Below are 13,601 nucleotides of genomic sequence, written 5' to 3'. Positions count from 1 at the left end.
CATGGCATTGCTGGGAACCTGCGAAGAACTGCTTATATACTGGGTTTTTTTTTTCTTTGCCTCTGCTCCATCAGATTGTCCAGATTCTGTGCCTTCCTCCACTGAAACAGGGAGAACTAATTGTCTAGCCCCCGGGAGGCTTTCAGGTAAGACATTTCTTTTTTTTTCTTGATCTTGGATGTGGGTTGAGTTGACCAAGGGTCCCAACAGAAGGCAAAGTGATGCTGAGGAGTTTTGGGGATGTGTGCTGTTGAGAAAGGCATGCTTGAAGGGGAAAATAGGTTTCATTTCAGTAGCAGTCGCATACCTCTCATGCAGAGGATGTGCTGAAATCCCAGGCGAGGTTTTCCATCCCCAAAAGCCCATATTTCCTTTGAATTCCAGACTTACACCCCATTAATTTTTGTACTGAGGCAGGAAGAGGCCTGTTGGGGAAGGCTAAGTGATGTTGGCTGATGATTTGTTCAGATACATGGATTATGGGAGCAGGATCAGTTGTGCCTTGCAGAAGGATGTGGTATCAAGGTCTCTCTGACTTGGTGGTGGTGGCACCTCTTGTCTCTGGGATGAGAGCTGTGCTTGAGCTTTGCTCCTGGTAGGGTAACCAGTATCCTGGATCTAATGTGTGAGGCTCATGGTACCTGACAAGGAAAGGTGACCCCATTTTTTGCAGAGGACATTGCAGAAGGAGTTGGGCTCAATGATCCTTATGGATTCCTTCCAACTTGAGATACTCTATGGTTTTAATAATTTTCCTGTTTGCCATTTCCTTTAGCCTCCAGGTGCTGTTATGGGATGGAGGTTTGGAGGGTGGTTTCCCCACCCTTCTTGGGCTTTCAGTTGGAGCAGACCTTTAACGGTCATCTAGTCCAACTCCCACCCCTTGTCCAAGGTGTGATGTTTTCAGCACCTCATCTTCCATCCTGGATGGGCCAAGTTGGTGGATGGGCTCTGTCTCTACCAGGATTAGAGTGTTTGAAACCATGTACCTGCATGTACTCACTGATGTTTGAAGGTCCTTCTCTTTGTGCTGATGTCTCCTTGATTTATTTATTATTTTAATTCATTGCCCTGAAACAAATTTCAGAAATAGGTCGTTGGTGACTACATGCACGCATCTGCCCCTGCCTCTTCAGGAATTGCGTTTGGTGTGGATGTCTTTAAGTGAGTCTTGTTTGTTTTTATTTGGGTCTAATATATGCATTGTCTGTTATTTGAGAGAAGAGCATATTGTTTGCTCAAATGCCCTGATGAGAACTAATCAAAAGAAGGGGGAGAGGGAACAGAGAAACTTGACACTATTTTTTTTAATACAGAAGACTTTTGGGTTTTGAGGGGGTTTTTTGTTGTTATTGGAGCCTATAGCTTTAAGGAATTTAAAAAAGAGACTAAAAAGAAAAAAGACAAGAAGCAAAACAATACAATAAGGATGTTGTTAGATTTTTTTTCCTTTTTCCTTCTGAAATATACTCATTGCAAAGGAGAGAGTTCCATTCCACAGGATAGCACATAAAATAAGCAAAAGAAGTACACACTTTTAAAAGGGGGTTTTCTATAAGGGTTAACCTATTGATAACATCTGTCTGGCTGCTCTGCTCCCAAAGGGAAGGTGGGAAGTGGGGGCTTGGGCTGCTGGAAATAACATGGCTTGTTCTGGGTGCCTCCCGAAGGCCTCTGGAAAGGGAACCTCCAGCTCCTCAATAAAGCCTTCTCCCCAAAAGAAAGAACATTTGGCCCTGAAAATGCTTTTAAAACTTATTCTATTTTTATAATTTCATTGGATTGCATTTTTTTTCGTCTTATGAAATGTTAATTTCCCACCAAATCTGGAAACAGAACTATTTGCGATCATTGCCTGCTCTTTTTTCCTCTCCAAATGTAATTGTAGCCATTTAATTTAATGAGGAGCTGATAGGAGAGTTGACTCACGAAGGAATACAGTTAGCAACCGAAGCCCTGAAACAAAGCTGAACGAGCATTTTCTTTTTAATTTTCTTTTTAATTTGCTTAGATATTCTGACATCTCCCTTCTGCATGCAGAAGTGCAGAGCTGAAAATTCCCAACTGGAGAGATCCAGTCAAGAAAGGAAAATAAATGCACTTTGCAGCAATACTCCAAAACTCACTTTCTCATGCTTTTTTCTATCCCTTCCTGCATATTTTAGTTAGCAGAAGAATGTATTTGAAGAGGGCTTTAATGAGTTATTGGCAGGGTACGTGGCAAGTGCTTTGGCTTGGGCTTATCTAGTTTGGGCAGATGGGGATCCATAATGCCAGTTGGAGAATCCAGCATCCCTCATCCTCTCCAGACCAGGGCTGTACACTCTTCTTGATGCTCCTTGGTGAAAGGATGGCTTTATAAAAGCAAAAAAAGAAGACAATTTTGGTAGATTTGGAAACTGGAGTAGGTGGCCGAGGAAGAAGACATTATGGGTGATTGGTGGTAGTGGGTTCCTATACCACCGTAGGCTTTGACCACCAGTGATGGGCAGTGGATACTGGTGTAGTAGCAATGTTCAAGGCCAGTAGACCTTTAATGTCTTAAAGCTGGAAGGGCACGATTTAGTGAGGCAGATTGCTCTCAGCTGGGGATCATAGCCATTCTGTCAGGGAAACCACATGGAGGGGGGGGGGGTGAGGGAATGATGACAAGAGGAGCATTAAAAAGGGGATCAAAGTGAGTGCCCTTGCAGCTCTCCACAAAGTTCCTTTGATGATCAGGAGTCTGAGATCCAGCCACTACTGGGGTCACAATCTCTGTCTGGAGGCTGAAAGCAGTTTCATTGATGGATACCAGAGGCACTGGAGGATTTGGGAGGGGGAGCAGTGAAGCCAGGGGTATGTATGGGGAGTGTTTCTCCTTTGCAATAACTGATCTGATCTGCTCTTTTCCTCCCCCTCCTATTTTCTGTTCTACTGGCCCAGGAATGCAATATTGGATAGTCCTTCATGCTGTGCTGGTGTCCTCTTCTCATCCCATCTCTCCTGTCTCTTCCCCAGCCATCCCATTCTCCAGCTGATGTACCCCTTGCTATCCCCGAGGCACTGGCTCCACTTATCCTTACCTTGATTTATTTTCATTGGTGGTCACTCTGTGGGTAGGTAAGGACTCCTCACTCATGGTGTCTCCCACTGACATGGTTGTGCTCAGCCCAGGTACTTTCTATCCTCAATGTGGTTAAAAAAGAAGGCAAAAATATCCCATTGTCAACAAAAATAAATTCTCTAATTGGGAGACAGAGGGAAGTTTTTCCTGTATTTTAAGCTGACTCATTCTTGCAGATGTCTTTGGTTATGACTCTTCTTTCAAACAAGTAAAGTCATGCTTGGAGAGCCTGGACGTGGCTGGCCTGTGGTCTGGAGGCATTGGATTAGTCGGAGACGAATTCCCATATGACCCATGGAGAAAGTTCTGTTGCAAGGGTAGAAGTGAGCTGATGGTGCTTAATTGTGTCAATGCTGGCTCTCCATGCTATGATCTCCACTCAGCTCTGGACACCTTCCTCTTGACCCATGCATGGCGTGAGACTGATGGCTCTTGGCTGATGGAAGGTTATGGTGCTCATGGTGGGTGAGAAGATGTCTCTCTTGCAGGATAAATGAATGGTGCTGGATCTGCTGGCAAAGTGAAGCTCTCCAAGAAGCCCAGACCTGGCCATCACAGAGGGAAAGCAAGATGAGCTGGCTTATGTCCTCACCACCTCCACTTTAGGGGTCATTCATAAAATACCAAACCTGGAAGTTTACCCAGATTTCAGCCCAATCCTGTTGACTTTTCCTGACTCTGGAACTGCCCCAGGGTCTCCTGGAGCCAGTGAATGTTGAGTGACAATGCCTGGTGGATGCTGGACCAAGCAAGGCTTTTCAAGGCTCAAGGCTGGGAGACCCATGGGGCTCTTCTGCAGCAAGCCCAGCCTCAGTTTCTCCCTCCCAACTCCTCTGAAACAAAAAGACAGGAAAAGACCTCTGGAGTCTGGAGAAGCATCAGCATCACTCCCTTCTCTGGTTCTACTGGTGGTGGGACCTCATCAGGTTTAAGGGACCACTTGGCTGAATGATATTTCATTTCAAAATTGCAGACAGGCCAGAAATGTTTCACTATGGCTCTGATCCCTGCTGGTATCTGCTCACTAGGGAAGAAGCACCTTGCCCAAATCCAGAGCTATTTGTGCTCCAAAGTGGCTCCTCATTACATATCCCCATGTAAACAGGATCCCATGCAGTTTCTCTGGCAGAGTCCTGCCTGTGTTTTCCCATTTCCCCTCTTTCCACCTCCCTTTTGTATGGAGTTTATAACCACCTGTGAAATGCCTTTTTTTACAAATTGGCATTCTATTATAATCTGAAATTGACATCTTCCTGTGGAACTAGGATTGCATATTTGTCCCAGGGATAAACAATTGCTGGGGATTTTTTTAAGTCACTTAGTTTATTTTTGAGCATGCAAACTTTTAATTTTTTTTTTTTTTTTTTTTTTTGTTTGTTCTTTTGTTTGCTTTGTTTTGAGCATCACAGGGCATTGCAGCCTTTCCTTCCTAGCTTCATTGGAGAGATGACCTCTCCTCCCTGCTTACCTAAAAACCCACCATCCTGTCTTGGAAAGGACAAAGTTATCAGGGGTTAGACTAGGAACCTCTCAATTTACCTTGCACATCATCTTACTGTGGCCGACAGGGAGGAGGGAGCTGCGAGCTTGGCACCAGCCCTGGGACTCTTGGCTTGGTGACCCGCTCTGGCTCCTTCAGCCTTGTGAGGTTTTTTTAAGGGGGTTCTCGCCCTGCAGTGACCCCCCCCAGGAACACCCTGGGATAACCCCTGTGCTGCTGTGGGGATGCTGAGGTTATCCTCCTGCCAGCTCCATGCTCTTCGCCAATTAAAATTCCCCCAAAGCAAATAGGACCCATTTAATAATTACTTTTTAAATGCTTTAGGGCCTTTTGAACCTTTCCTAGATACTCCTCTATGATGGGTTTTAAACAGAAATGATGGCAGAGGTGGTGCCCCCCATTAAATGCTGGGTATTTCAATCCATCCCTGTATAGCTCCATTAAATCCATTTTTCTGGATACTAATAGATTTTCCCAACCAAATGGTCCTTTGAGAGCAGCTGAAAATAAAATGCAGAAGAAGACCCTACCACTAGGAAGTCCTTCATGATGGGGACCACTCGTGTTTTATCTTGCAACCTGACACTTTTTGGAGAGGAATGAGAATAAAACGATGAATTTTGGAGGTTAGGTGCCAATTCAGACCATGCTCTGCTTGCAAAAGCTGTCCCCATGAACATTGGCAACTAGATCACTGGGGACATTTAAAACTCGATGGGACAAAAACACTTGTAGAGAAGCAGCCCCAGGCTGGCAGGGATGTGGGCTGTATTGTTTCCATCTCCACTGTCTGCCAGTGGATATTACTTACCCTAGAGGAACCAGTACCACTAACCACATGCATTTCCCTGCTGCTGGCATGGGGAATGTTTGTGTTGAACTGCAGCAGTCAAGATCATAAACCTCCATGCTAACTTTAAAAAAGATACACCCCATTTTCGGGTGCACATGGAATAACTGGTGTGTAAGGACTCCCTCCCCAGCCCTAACCAGGTGCTTTAGGAGGGTGATGGCCTAGGCAATGGGTGGGTGCCCGGTTCTTCTGCCATCCCTTGCCTGGCCACCTGCCTACTGTCACAAAGGAGCTTCCTTTCCAGTTTATTTTCAGCACTGAGATATTAACTGCTGAGGCATGGTCTCTGTTCTAACCACCCTCACTTTTTTGCCTAAATTGCTTTGTTTTCACCCCCCATCAGCGCGCTGAGGCTGTTGGCTTGGCTTTGATGCTGCCAGGGTACTGGCTGAGTCACAGTTGCTGCTGAGGAACAGGAAGGCACAGAAGAGACAGTGGCCTGATCCTGCATGGGGCTGAAGTCAAGGAAGGGAAGGAGTGCAGCAGCTCCCAGGATTTCTGTTCCCTTGCTTTGGATTATTCGCTTTGTTCTGTTTGGTTTTTATTCTTTTAACTTCTTTTAATAAAAGCGACATCTTGGATGTTGCCAGCTGCCTCTTTCTCTGCATTTTATTTTACTTTTTTTTTTTTTTTTTTCCATTTTTTTTCATTTCTTCTCCTCTTCCTCCTCATCCTCCTTCTAATGCAAGAAAAGAGCTTTTCTGGGAAAGCATTGCAGGAATTTTCTATTCTCATCCAGGGAAGAGTGGGGGCTCACATCCCCTGTACACAGACCTGCTGTGGCAGCAACTCCTGGGGGGGGTCTTTGTTGATGGACTCAAGTTGTTGGGTCCAAAATTTTTTTACAGGGGATTTTGTGCTGTTGAGGATGTGACATGGTGCTTGCTAATAGACAGTCCTTCTCTCCCCTTTTTTCTTTTCTCTTTATTTTTCCTGTGTTTTTTCCCTTCCTCTTTTGGGTAGTCATTTAAATGCCTGATGATAACCTTTACCCTGTTAATTAACAGGAAACATTGGGACAAGACAGGAAATTACATCAGTCTTTTAGGAGAAAAGAGACGAGAAAAAGAAAATACAAGAAAATATAGCTATTAGTGAAAGAAAGTGCTGGGGGAGAAGGAGAAAGAAAAGGAGGAAAACCACATCCCATGGGCCTTGCTTTTCCAAGGGAGGCTGCTCCAGCACTTGATTTTATTTTTATTATGCCAGAAATATCTTTGACTAGCAGGATCACCTTTGCTTGACTGTGAACTCCAGCTTCCCAAGGAATCTTTTTTTTTTTTCTCATGCTTTTTCTCAGCTTTCTTTCCTAAACTGTGAGGCTTAGGAAGCTCTCGGCTGGGAGACTAATTTTGGTTTGGCTGCTCAGCCCTTCAAATTGGTCCACACACAGTATCATTATCTTGGTTTTAACTTGCAAGGGGAAAAATCCCCCCACTCTGTAATAGCTGTCTCAGTCCTTTTCTGTCCTTTTAACCTCTGTATAAAAAACTTCCTGGCTTCAGCTCCCCAGTTGGGTTGTGCTGACAATGCCAAAGCACTGAAGGGTGGTTGCAAGAGGTCCTAATGATGCTCTCATTGATGCTTCTCCATGTGCAGTGGTGAATACCCGGCTCTGTGCCCCATCCTTGGGGATGAAGTAAGATGCCTGGTGGAGTGCTGGGGTTTGGTGAGCTATCTTTGGGGTAAAGTTCTGGCTCCCATGGACTTTCCTGTTTTTTCCCTGAATTCCTGAGCAGGTGGAAAGGCAAATATTGCTATTAAATGAATAATTCAGAAGCACCTGGGCTGTTAAGCTTTGTTGCAAATATGTCCCTGTATGTGTACATAATGAATGAGACTATGGATGGTTATATAGTCAGCAAAATCTATTCAGCCTATATATATATAGAAAAGATATATTCAATATAATAATTATATAGAATATATAGGTATATTCAATATATAATGAATATATTATATATATTTTATATAGGTTGAATTTATTAAATATATTCACTGTATATTGAAAATATTATATATTTTTATAGATTTCTATATAATACATATAAAGGTTGAATAGATATTATTTGTAGAGCTGCCAAATCTGCATCAATAAGAGTTTGCTTTGTGTTGGAGAAATTCAGGTGTTGGGAAGGTGGTGGAAGTTCAAACATCCTTCAGTTTTACAACCAGTGAAGTTGGCTCTGGATCTAATGATTTTAAGTGATGGAAAGCAATGGGTTGAATTTATGGATACTAAAAATTGCTGGGGATCACTGCCAGTGATGCAAAGTAATTTGAGAGGGGTTGTATGTCTTCATGTTGGTGTGCAAGGTGAGATTTTGAGTAGAAAAGCTGGGGAAATGACAAAATAGTTGGGAAATTAAACCATAAGATGAGGTCCTACTTGCCCACACAGGACAGCTGCCAATGACCCTGTGGCTGGGCTCTGGCAGTACCTTCCCAGGCAAAGTAGACAGAGTAAATAACTCCATAAAATCATCTTTTGAGTGGTAATCAAATGACAGGAGTTTTATTTGGAAAAGGAGTTGGGACCCTGAAGTTACATCACTGTGTTTGAACTGATGAATTAATTTTTTTTTGTAAGCCAGGCTGAGACTTTTCAGCTCACGATAAGGAACAAACCCATAAGTCATACACAGTGACCTGTAGTTTTCCTGTTCTTTGTCACAGCCAAGCATAGAAAATGCATCCTGGGTGTCAAGAGCACGAAGCCTTGGCTTACCTGAGATGTTGCACTAAGGTTATTTTCTGGAGCAGCCAGTGTGATTGGTGCTGGGTTTGCTGAAGGGTGGTGCTGAGCCCCAGATCCCCTGGGGCTTTGTCCCTTCAGGATGATGTTGCTGGGTGTTCATAATGCCCACATCCCTGGGGCTCTGCAGGATGATGCTGCTGGGTGTTGGTGACACCCCAAATTATCTGATCTTTGCCCCCATGTGTCCTGGTTTAGAACAAATTTGGGGGAAAACCTCCAAAAGGGGGCCCCTCCAGAAAGCAAACCCACATGGCCCCTCCCCCCAACTGGTTCGGGAAAGATTCCTCAGAGAGAAGTGGAAAGAACCTGTTTATTTAACAGGCAAAGCACTCCCCAGCACAGAAAATGAACAATACCGGATGACACCATTCTTTCACCACTCTGAAAAAGATGACAAATTCAGAAAGTCTCTCTTGGGGGTGGTTGCTCTGTTATCAGTCCCTCTGGCGCTGGGGGCAGCTGCTGCAGGCCGCAAGGTGCAAACTCTTGGTGTTTCCCAGGTCCCAGTCTGGAGCAGGTTTGAGTAGTCCCAAAAAAGGGAAAGGAAAAACAGTTCAGGGAAAAATTTGGACTGCTTAGCTAAACTAACTAATGAGCAGAAGCAAAAAACAAGAGCAAAGCAGGAGCAAAGCAGAAGCAAGAGCAAGAGCAAAGCAAAAAGCCAAGCAAAAAGCAAAAGCCACACTATGTACTGCCCTGTCTCTATGTCCCACCAGCCACAAAACAAAACATTCACTCTTCAGAGCCAGTCTTGAAGGCACAGAACATAATATCCAGCATAAACAGAAGACGCGAATGGGGATACAGGCATCGTAACGTCACCCTAGGACACCATGGGAGGATGCTGCTGGGTCTCGGTGGTGCCACCCTGGCTGGCAGTGGCACAGTCCATGGCTGGGTCACACCTCAGCTACTGCACCCAAAAGTGGGGTGGGATGAGCCACAAAGATCTTTTTGGGTTGTTTTTTTTTCTTTCTTAATCCGTGTGCTGCCCACCTGCCCTGATTTATAGCCCAGGGCAAACCTCTGCTGGCCTCTATCTGCAAAAAGAGGGTGCCAGCTCTGACAGAGCATCAGGAGGGTTAATTAGTTAATGAATGAAATATTCTCTATAATTGCTACATGTTATTAATCCAGAGCAAAGCGAGAGGTGAGGGGAGGGATGTGTGCACGGTCAAGCTTGTGAACTCCATCCAAACACTGTCCATTCTGTCTGTCCATCCCTTACTTTCTCCCTACCTGGGTAGGGGGTGATGCTGTTTGTCCATTGGTCCATCCCTGGGTAGCAACCCTGCCTGTACACCAAAGTGCTTCACTGCTTGATTTTAGGAATAGGTGTGATTAGATTATAAAGCAAACAAGTAATTATTAACTTTTTCAGTCTGCATGCTTTCTCCAGTCCGGCACTGGGTGTTTTTTCCCCCCTAAGTAGGCCCTGGCCCTGCATCAACAGGGTATTAGGTTGTAAAGAAAGCCTGGAGGAATAAAGGGAAGGGAGGGAGGGAGGGGGAAGAGGGTGGCAGGGAGACCTTTTCATCAGATTCACGACTGGAATTTATTGGCAGGAATGCAGTAAATGCTCCAAATGCCAGCCCGGCTAAACAGTTTTCATAATTGTTATGGATCAGGGTACAACAAGCATGAGAAGGACTTTTGTTCCAACCCTGCTTTTACCATGTGTTTACATTCCTGTGATGGATGCTTCTCACAGGGAGCAGCATGGGGGAGGTGGGCTTTTTTTGGTGTGGGAGGGTTTTTATGTCTGTTTTCAGTCTCTGGGAAGAATTCTTGGATGGTGTACTGAGCAGAGATATTTTTTTTTTGTTATTGAAATAAGACCGGCAGTAATGCCATGTGTGTTGCGTGGAACGCATTTTGGGGGGGAATCCTAACACACATCTGTGTACTAGGTATCAGTTTGTATTTTGGTTTAAAACCCAGTGGGAAAATCAAATCCACTCAAGCTGCCCTTTTTCCCCTGCCCCCTTCTGATAGTGGAGGAAACACTAGGAGAGATTATACGATGAAATCACAATTTACTGAAAAATCGTAATAACAACAAAAATATTAATAAAAGAGCGTGCAAAAGAAAGAGTGTTTTACCCACAAAAGGGTATTCACCGCTGAACAAACTAAAATGCTTCTCAAAGACAGCGCCCGGCATGGTTTCCCAGACAAAGGCAAAATGGCGACTAGCCCTCTGCTGAGCCATGTGGTGTATGGGAAGACAAAATGTTGGGTAGGCTTGCTGCTGAGCTTTCTTACCCTAGCCAAAAACAATGGAAAAAACAAGGACAAGACAAAACCTGGTGGGACCTGACAGGGCTCTGAAACAGGTCAGGGGACCATTCTCCTGGGCCTGACTTTGCTGGAGCAGGACTGGAGCGCTTGGTGGTTCTGTCTGTGGCTTAGGCTCTGGCTGCAGCTATGGCAGCTGCTGCAGCTTGGGGTCCACACAGCTTGGCTGGGCTCACCTCCATGCTGCTGCTCGCTTCCTTTTCTTTTTCTCAGAGCAGCATCTTGGGCTCACCAGTGCTCTTTCAACACCAAACCAGAAAAAACATGGCTTGGAGAAACAGGAAAGGGACTGCTGGTAGCAGAGAGGGACTAGGTATGCCGGGCTGACCCCAAAACCTGTAAACCCCTCCCTTGAGCCCAAAAAAAGATGACTACCCTTCTGCCCTGGCTTTCTCCTGCTGAAACCATGGTGCCGCCATGATGTGGGCATTATGGAATTAAACAGTGCTAGAAACTCTATCCCTTTTCTCTATAACCATGACAGTTTGGATATCTTAGACTGCTCTGCTTCAGTTTTTATTAAGGTCTTTACAAGGTTTTTAACTTGCCACCCACACAGTTATATGTCTGAGGAGAGCTGTGGCTTACCTAGGGACTATATCCCTGCCCTCCCGAGGGCATCACTGGGTACTAGGCAACCTTGTGACAATGGAGCTTTATTTTTAATTTCAAAAGCTTTTTAAGGTCTTCATGCTCTAAACCCAAGCTTGATGTCTGCGTTGAGTGGGGGCTGTGACCCCAGGGTTGGCATGACCTGATGGCTTCTTGTGGCTTCAGCATCAAAATAGGAGTTTTGGGGATTTTCCTCATAGATCTGCATGCCCTTGTATTACAGTGGGTTTCTGAGGTCCCATGATGAGGGAAGAGACGACAATGTTGACTCCATGTATCAGAAGGCTTTGATTTATTATGATATGATATATAAGATATAGAAACTATACTAAAAGAATAAAGAGAAGGATTTCACTACAAGGCTAAGCTAAGAATAGAATAGGAATGTGTAAACTGAAGTCTTCTCAGCCCGAGACGGGCCGAACAGGTGAATTGTGATAGGCTCTTAATTGGAAACAGTCCGACGGGGCCAATCACAGATTTTCCCGTGGCATTCCACAGCAGCAGATAAGAATTGTTTAGTTTGTTCTGAGGCTTCTCAGCTCCCAGGAAAGGAAAAATCCCAAGTAAAGGATTTTTCATAAAATATGTTGGCAACACCCTTGTGCCTATTAGGGTGGTCCAGGAATCTTAAAAACCCCTGTGGATGCTAGCAGCAACCCTCTGGAAGGGTGTCCCCTCTTGAAGAATCCCTTTATCCCACCTGACTGCCATGTTGAGGCTTGGGGAAGGGATTCCTATCCTACTGCTTTTTTGAAACAAGGGAAAAGTTTTCTCACACCTTTGAGGGGAATAGAAGGAGATGCAGATATAGAAGGTTCTTTAAATGAAAACTTCAAAATTAATTAGACTGACTGTATACTAAACAACAGCAAAGAAGCCCATTTACTGTAAATATTATGAGTGGATTTGGCAGGCAACTTTACCCCCACCCTTCCTCTAAGGCTTTCCTCTGGGCTGAGTTAAAATTTGTCCTTCAGACAGCATGGTACTCTATAATTTGCATAATTGATGAGGCCCAAAGCCTGGTATGGAGGAAACTGGAGTCAGCTGGCTCCTCTCTAACCGCTGGACACAGGCAGACAGGCATTTTTGGTGTGTGCCTGTGTATTCTCTGCCTCACCTTGTAGCTCCAGCTTTACTTGGCTGGCACAAAAAAAAAGGTTCTTCTCTTCTCAAGTTGTTTTTAGCTGTGGTAATTGATTAATCACCATAATTAGACAGTAGCAGTGACTAATAAGATGTTTATGAATCAAATTTCTGGTTTGGTGGACCCCATGAAATCAGCGGTTTCTCTTTGGTTCTTTCTTAATCATCCTTTGATGCAGGGGACATCAACACCCCATATTTTTCAATCTTGGACATTCCTCCTGGGCCAGCTTTGGCATTTGCCATACTCGTGCCAACTCGTGAGGCTTTGTAGGTCTGCGACAACATGTTTGCAAGGACCCTTTCTCACTTTATTTTCTTGCTAATATTATCCTATCCCTAAATTAACCCTCAAAGGTCAGGCCTGGGTTCCAGGTTGGGAGAAGGTTGACTCAAGGCACCACGAAGTTGGGGTGGGAACCTGAGAGGATCAGTCATCTCTACCCACTGTCTAACCCAACCTTGTGTTTGTCCTGATTTCACAAGAGGGTTTCCCAGCTGTGGTAAAAGTGATGGAAGTTCTTGGTTGGGTCACAAGGGGACTTAGCAGAGCACTCCCAAGCTTGTAGGTTGCCACTAGCATAAGTCTGAACCAAAGAAATATTTCCCTAGAAATATCAGGAAATCCCAGACTCCTTCCCCTGTTGGCTTTTGCCACATTTTATCCTCTTTGTTTCCATCAGACTTGCAAGGTTACAAATCCATTGGCAACATCTTGGCGCCTTTAGAAAATATCAACCAACTGAATTCATGGAGGGAAATCAGTTGGACATTTATTTTTGTGCAAGGTTGACTGATTTTGCTAGGAGCAAGGAGCCATTTGAATGATTGAGTGGACAACTTGTTAAAAAATTTAACAAATAATCTTAAGTCTCTTTAGCCTGCATGACTACTATGATGAGTAATAAGAGCTGCCTAGTTAGACATAGACACCAATTTATGGTCTAGCCTGTCAATCTGCAGGTTAAGGACTCCATAAGTACCTATTGACACAATGGGCTGTAATAGCTCCTAAAGAGATATTATGGTCTATCATGTCAATAGTCCACAGATTAAAGACTCTCTATGTTGATGTGACTGACTGCCTCAGCTCTTTGGGGGGTCTTGTGTTGGTGTGGAAGAAGCCCCCCATGGGCCACCTTGGGTGGTGGCATCCCTGCAGTATGTAAGGGTTTATTTTCTTTGCAAACAACAGGAGCTTAACAAATGACCATCCCATCCTCTAAATTAGCTTTTCAGAAACCATCCCAGCCATCAAAAGCTGGGAGGTGACAGTGTCTAGCCCCTGTGTGTAGGGAGATATAAAAAGTTTGGGGCAAATATT

General features: G+C 44.5%; 2 protein-coding genes across 2 annotated transcripts in view; both read left to right on the top strand.

Annotated features, from left to right (window-relative positions):
- The window catches only part of LOC127060974 (Friend virus susceptibility protein 1-like), a 1,102,452-nt gene that overhangs the window by 809,984 nt on the left and 278,867 nt on the right, over positions 1 to 13,601 (top strand). The gene's annotated exons all lie outside the window — the stretch shown is intronic.
- The window catches only part of LOC127060972 (mothers against decapentaplegic homolog 7-like), a 29,790-nt gene that overhangs the window by 6,232 nt on the left and 9,957 nt on the right, over positions 1 to 13,601 (top strand). The window contains 1 exon segment of the mRNA XM_050986414.1: positions 75 to 146. Coding sequence (XP_050842371.1) covers positions 75 to 146 — 72 coding nt within the window.

This window comes from Serinus canaria, chromosome W (assembly GCF_022539315.1).
Source record: "Serinus canaria isolate serCan28SL12 chromosome W, serCan2020, whole genome shotgun sequence".
In the NCBI taxonomy this organism is placed as follows: domain Eukaryota; kingdom Metazoa; phylum Chordata; class Aves; order Passeriformes; family Fringillidae; genus Serinus; species Serinus canaria.
This window is presented reverse-complemented; position numbering and strand designations above follow the sequence as displayed.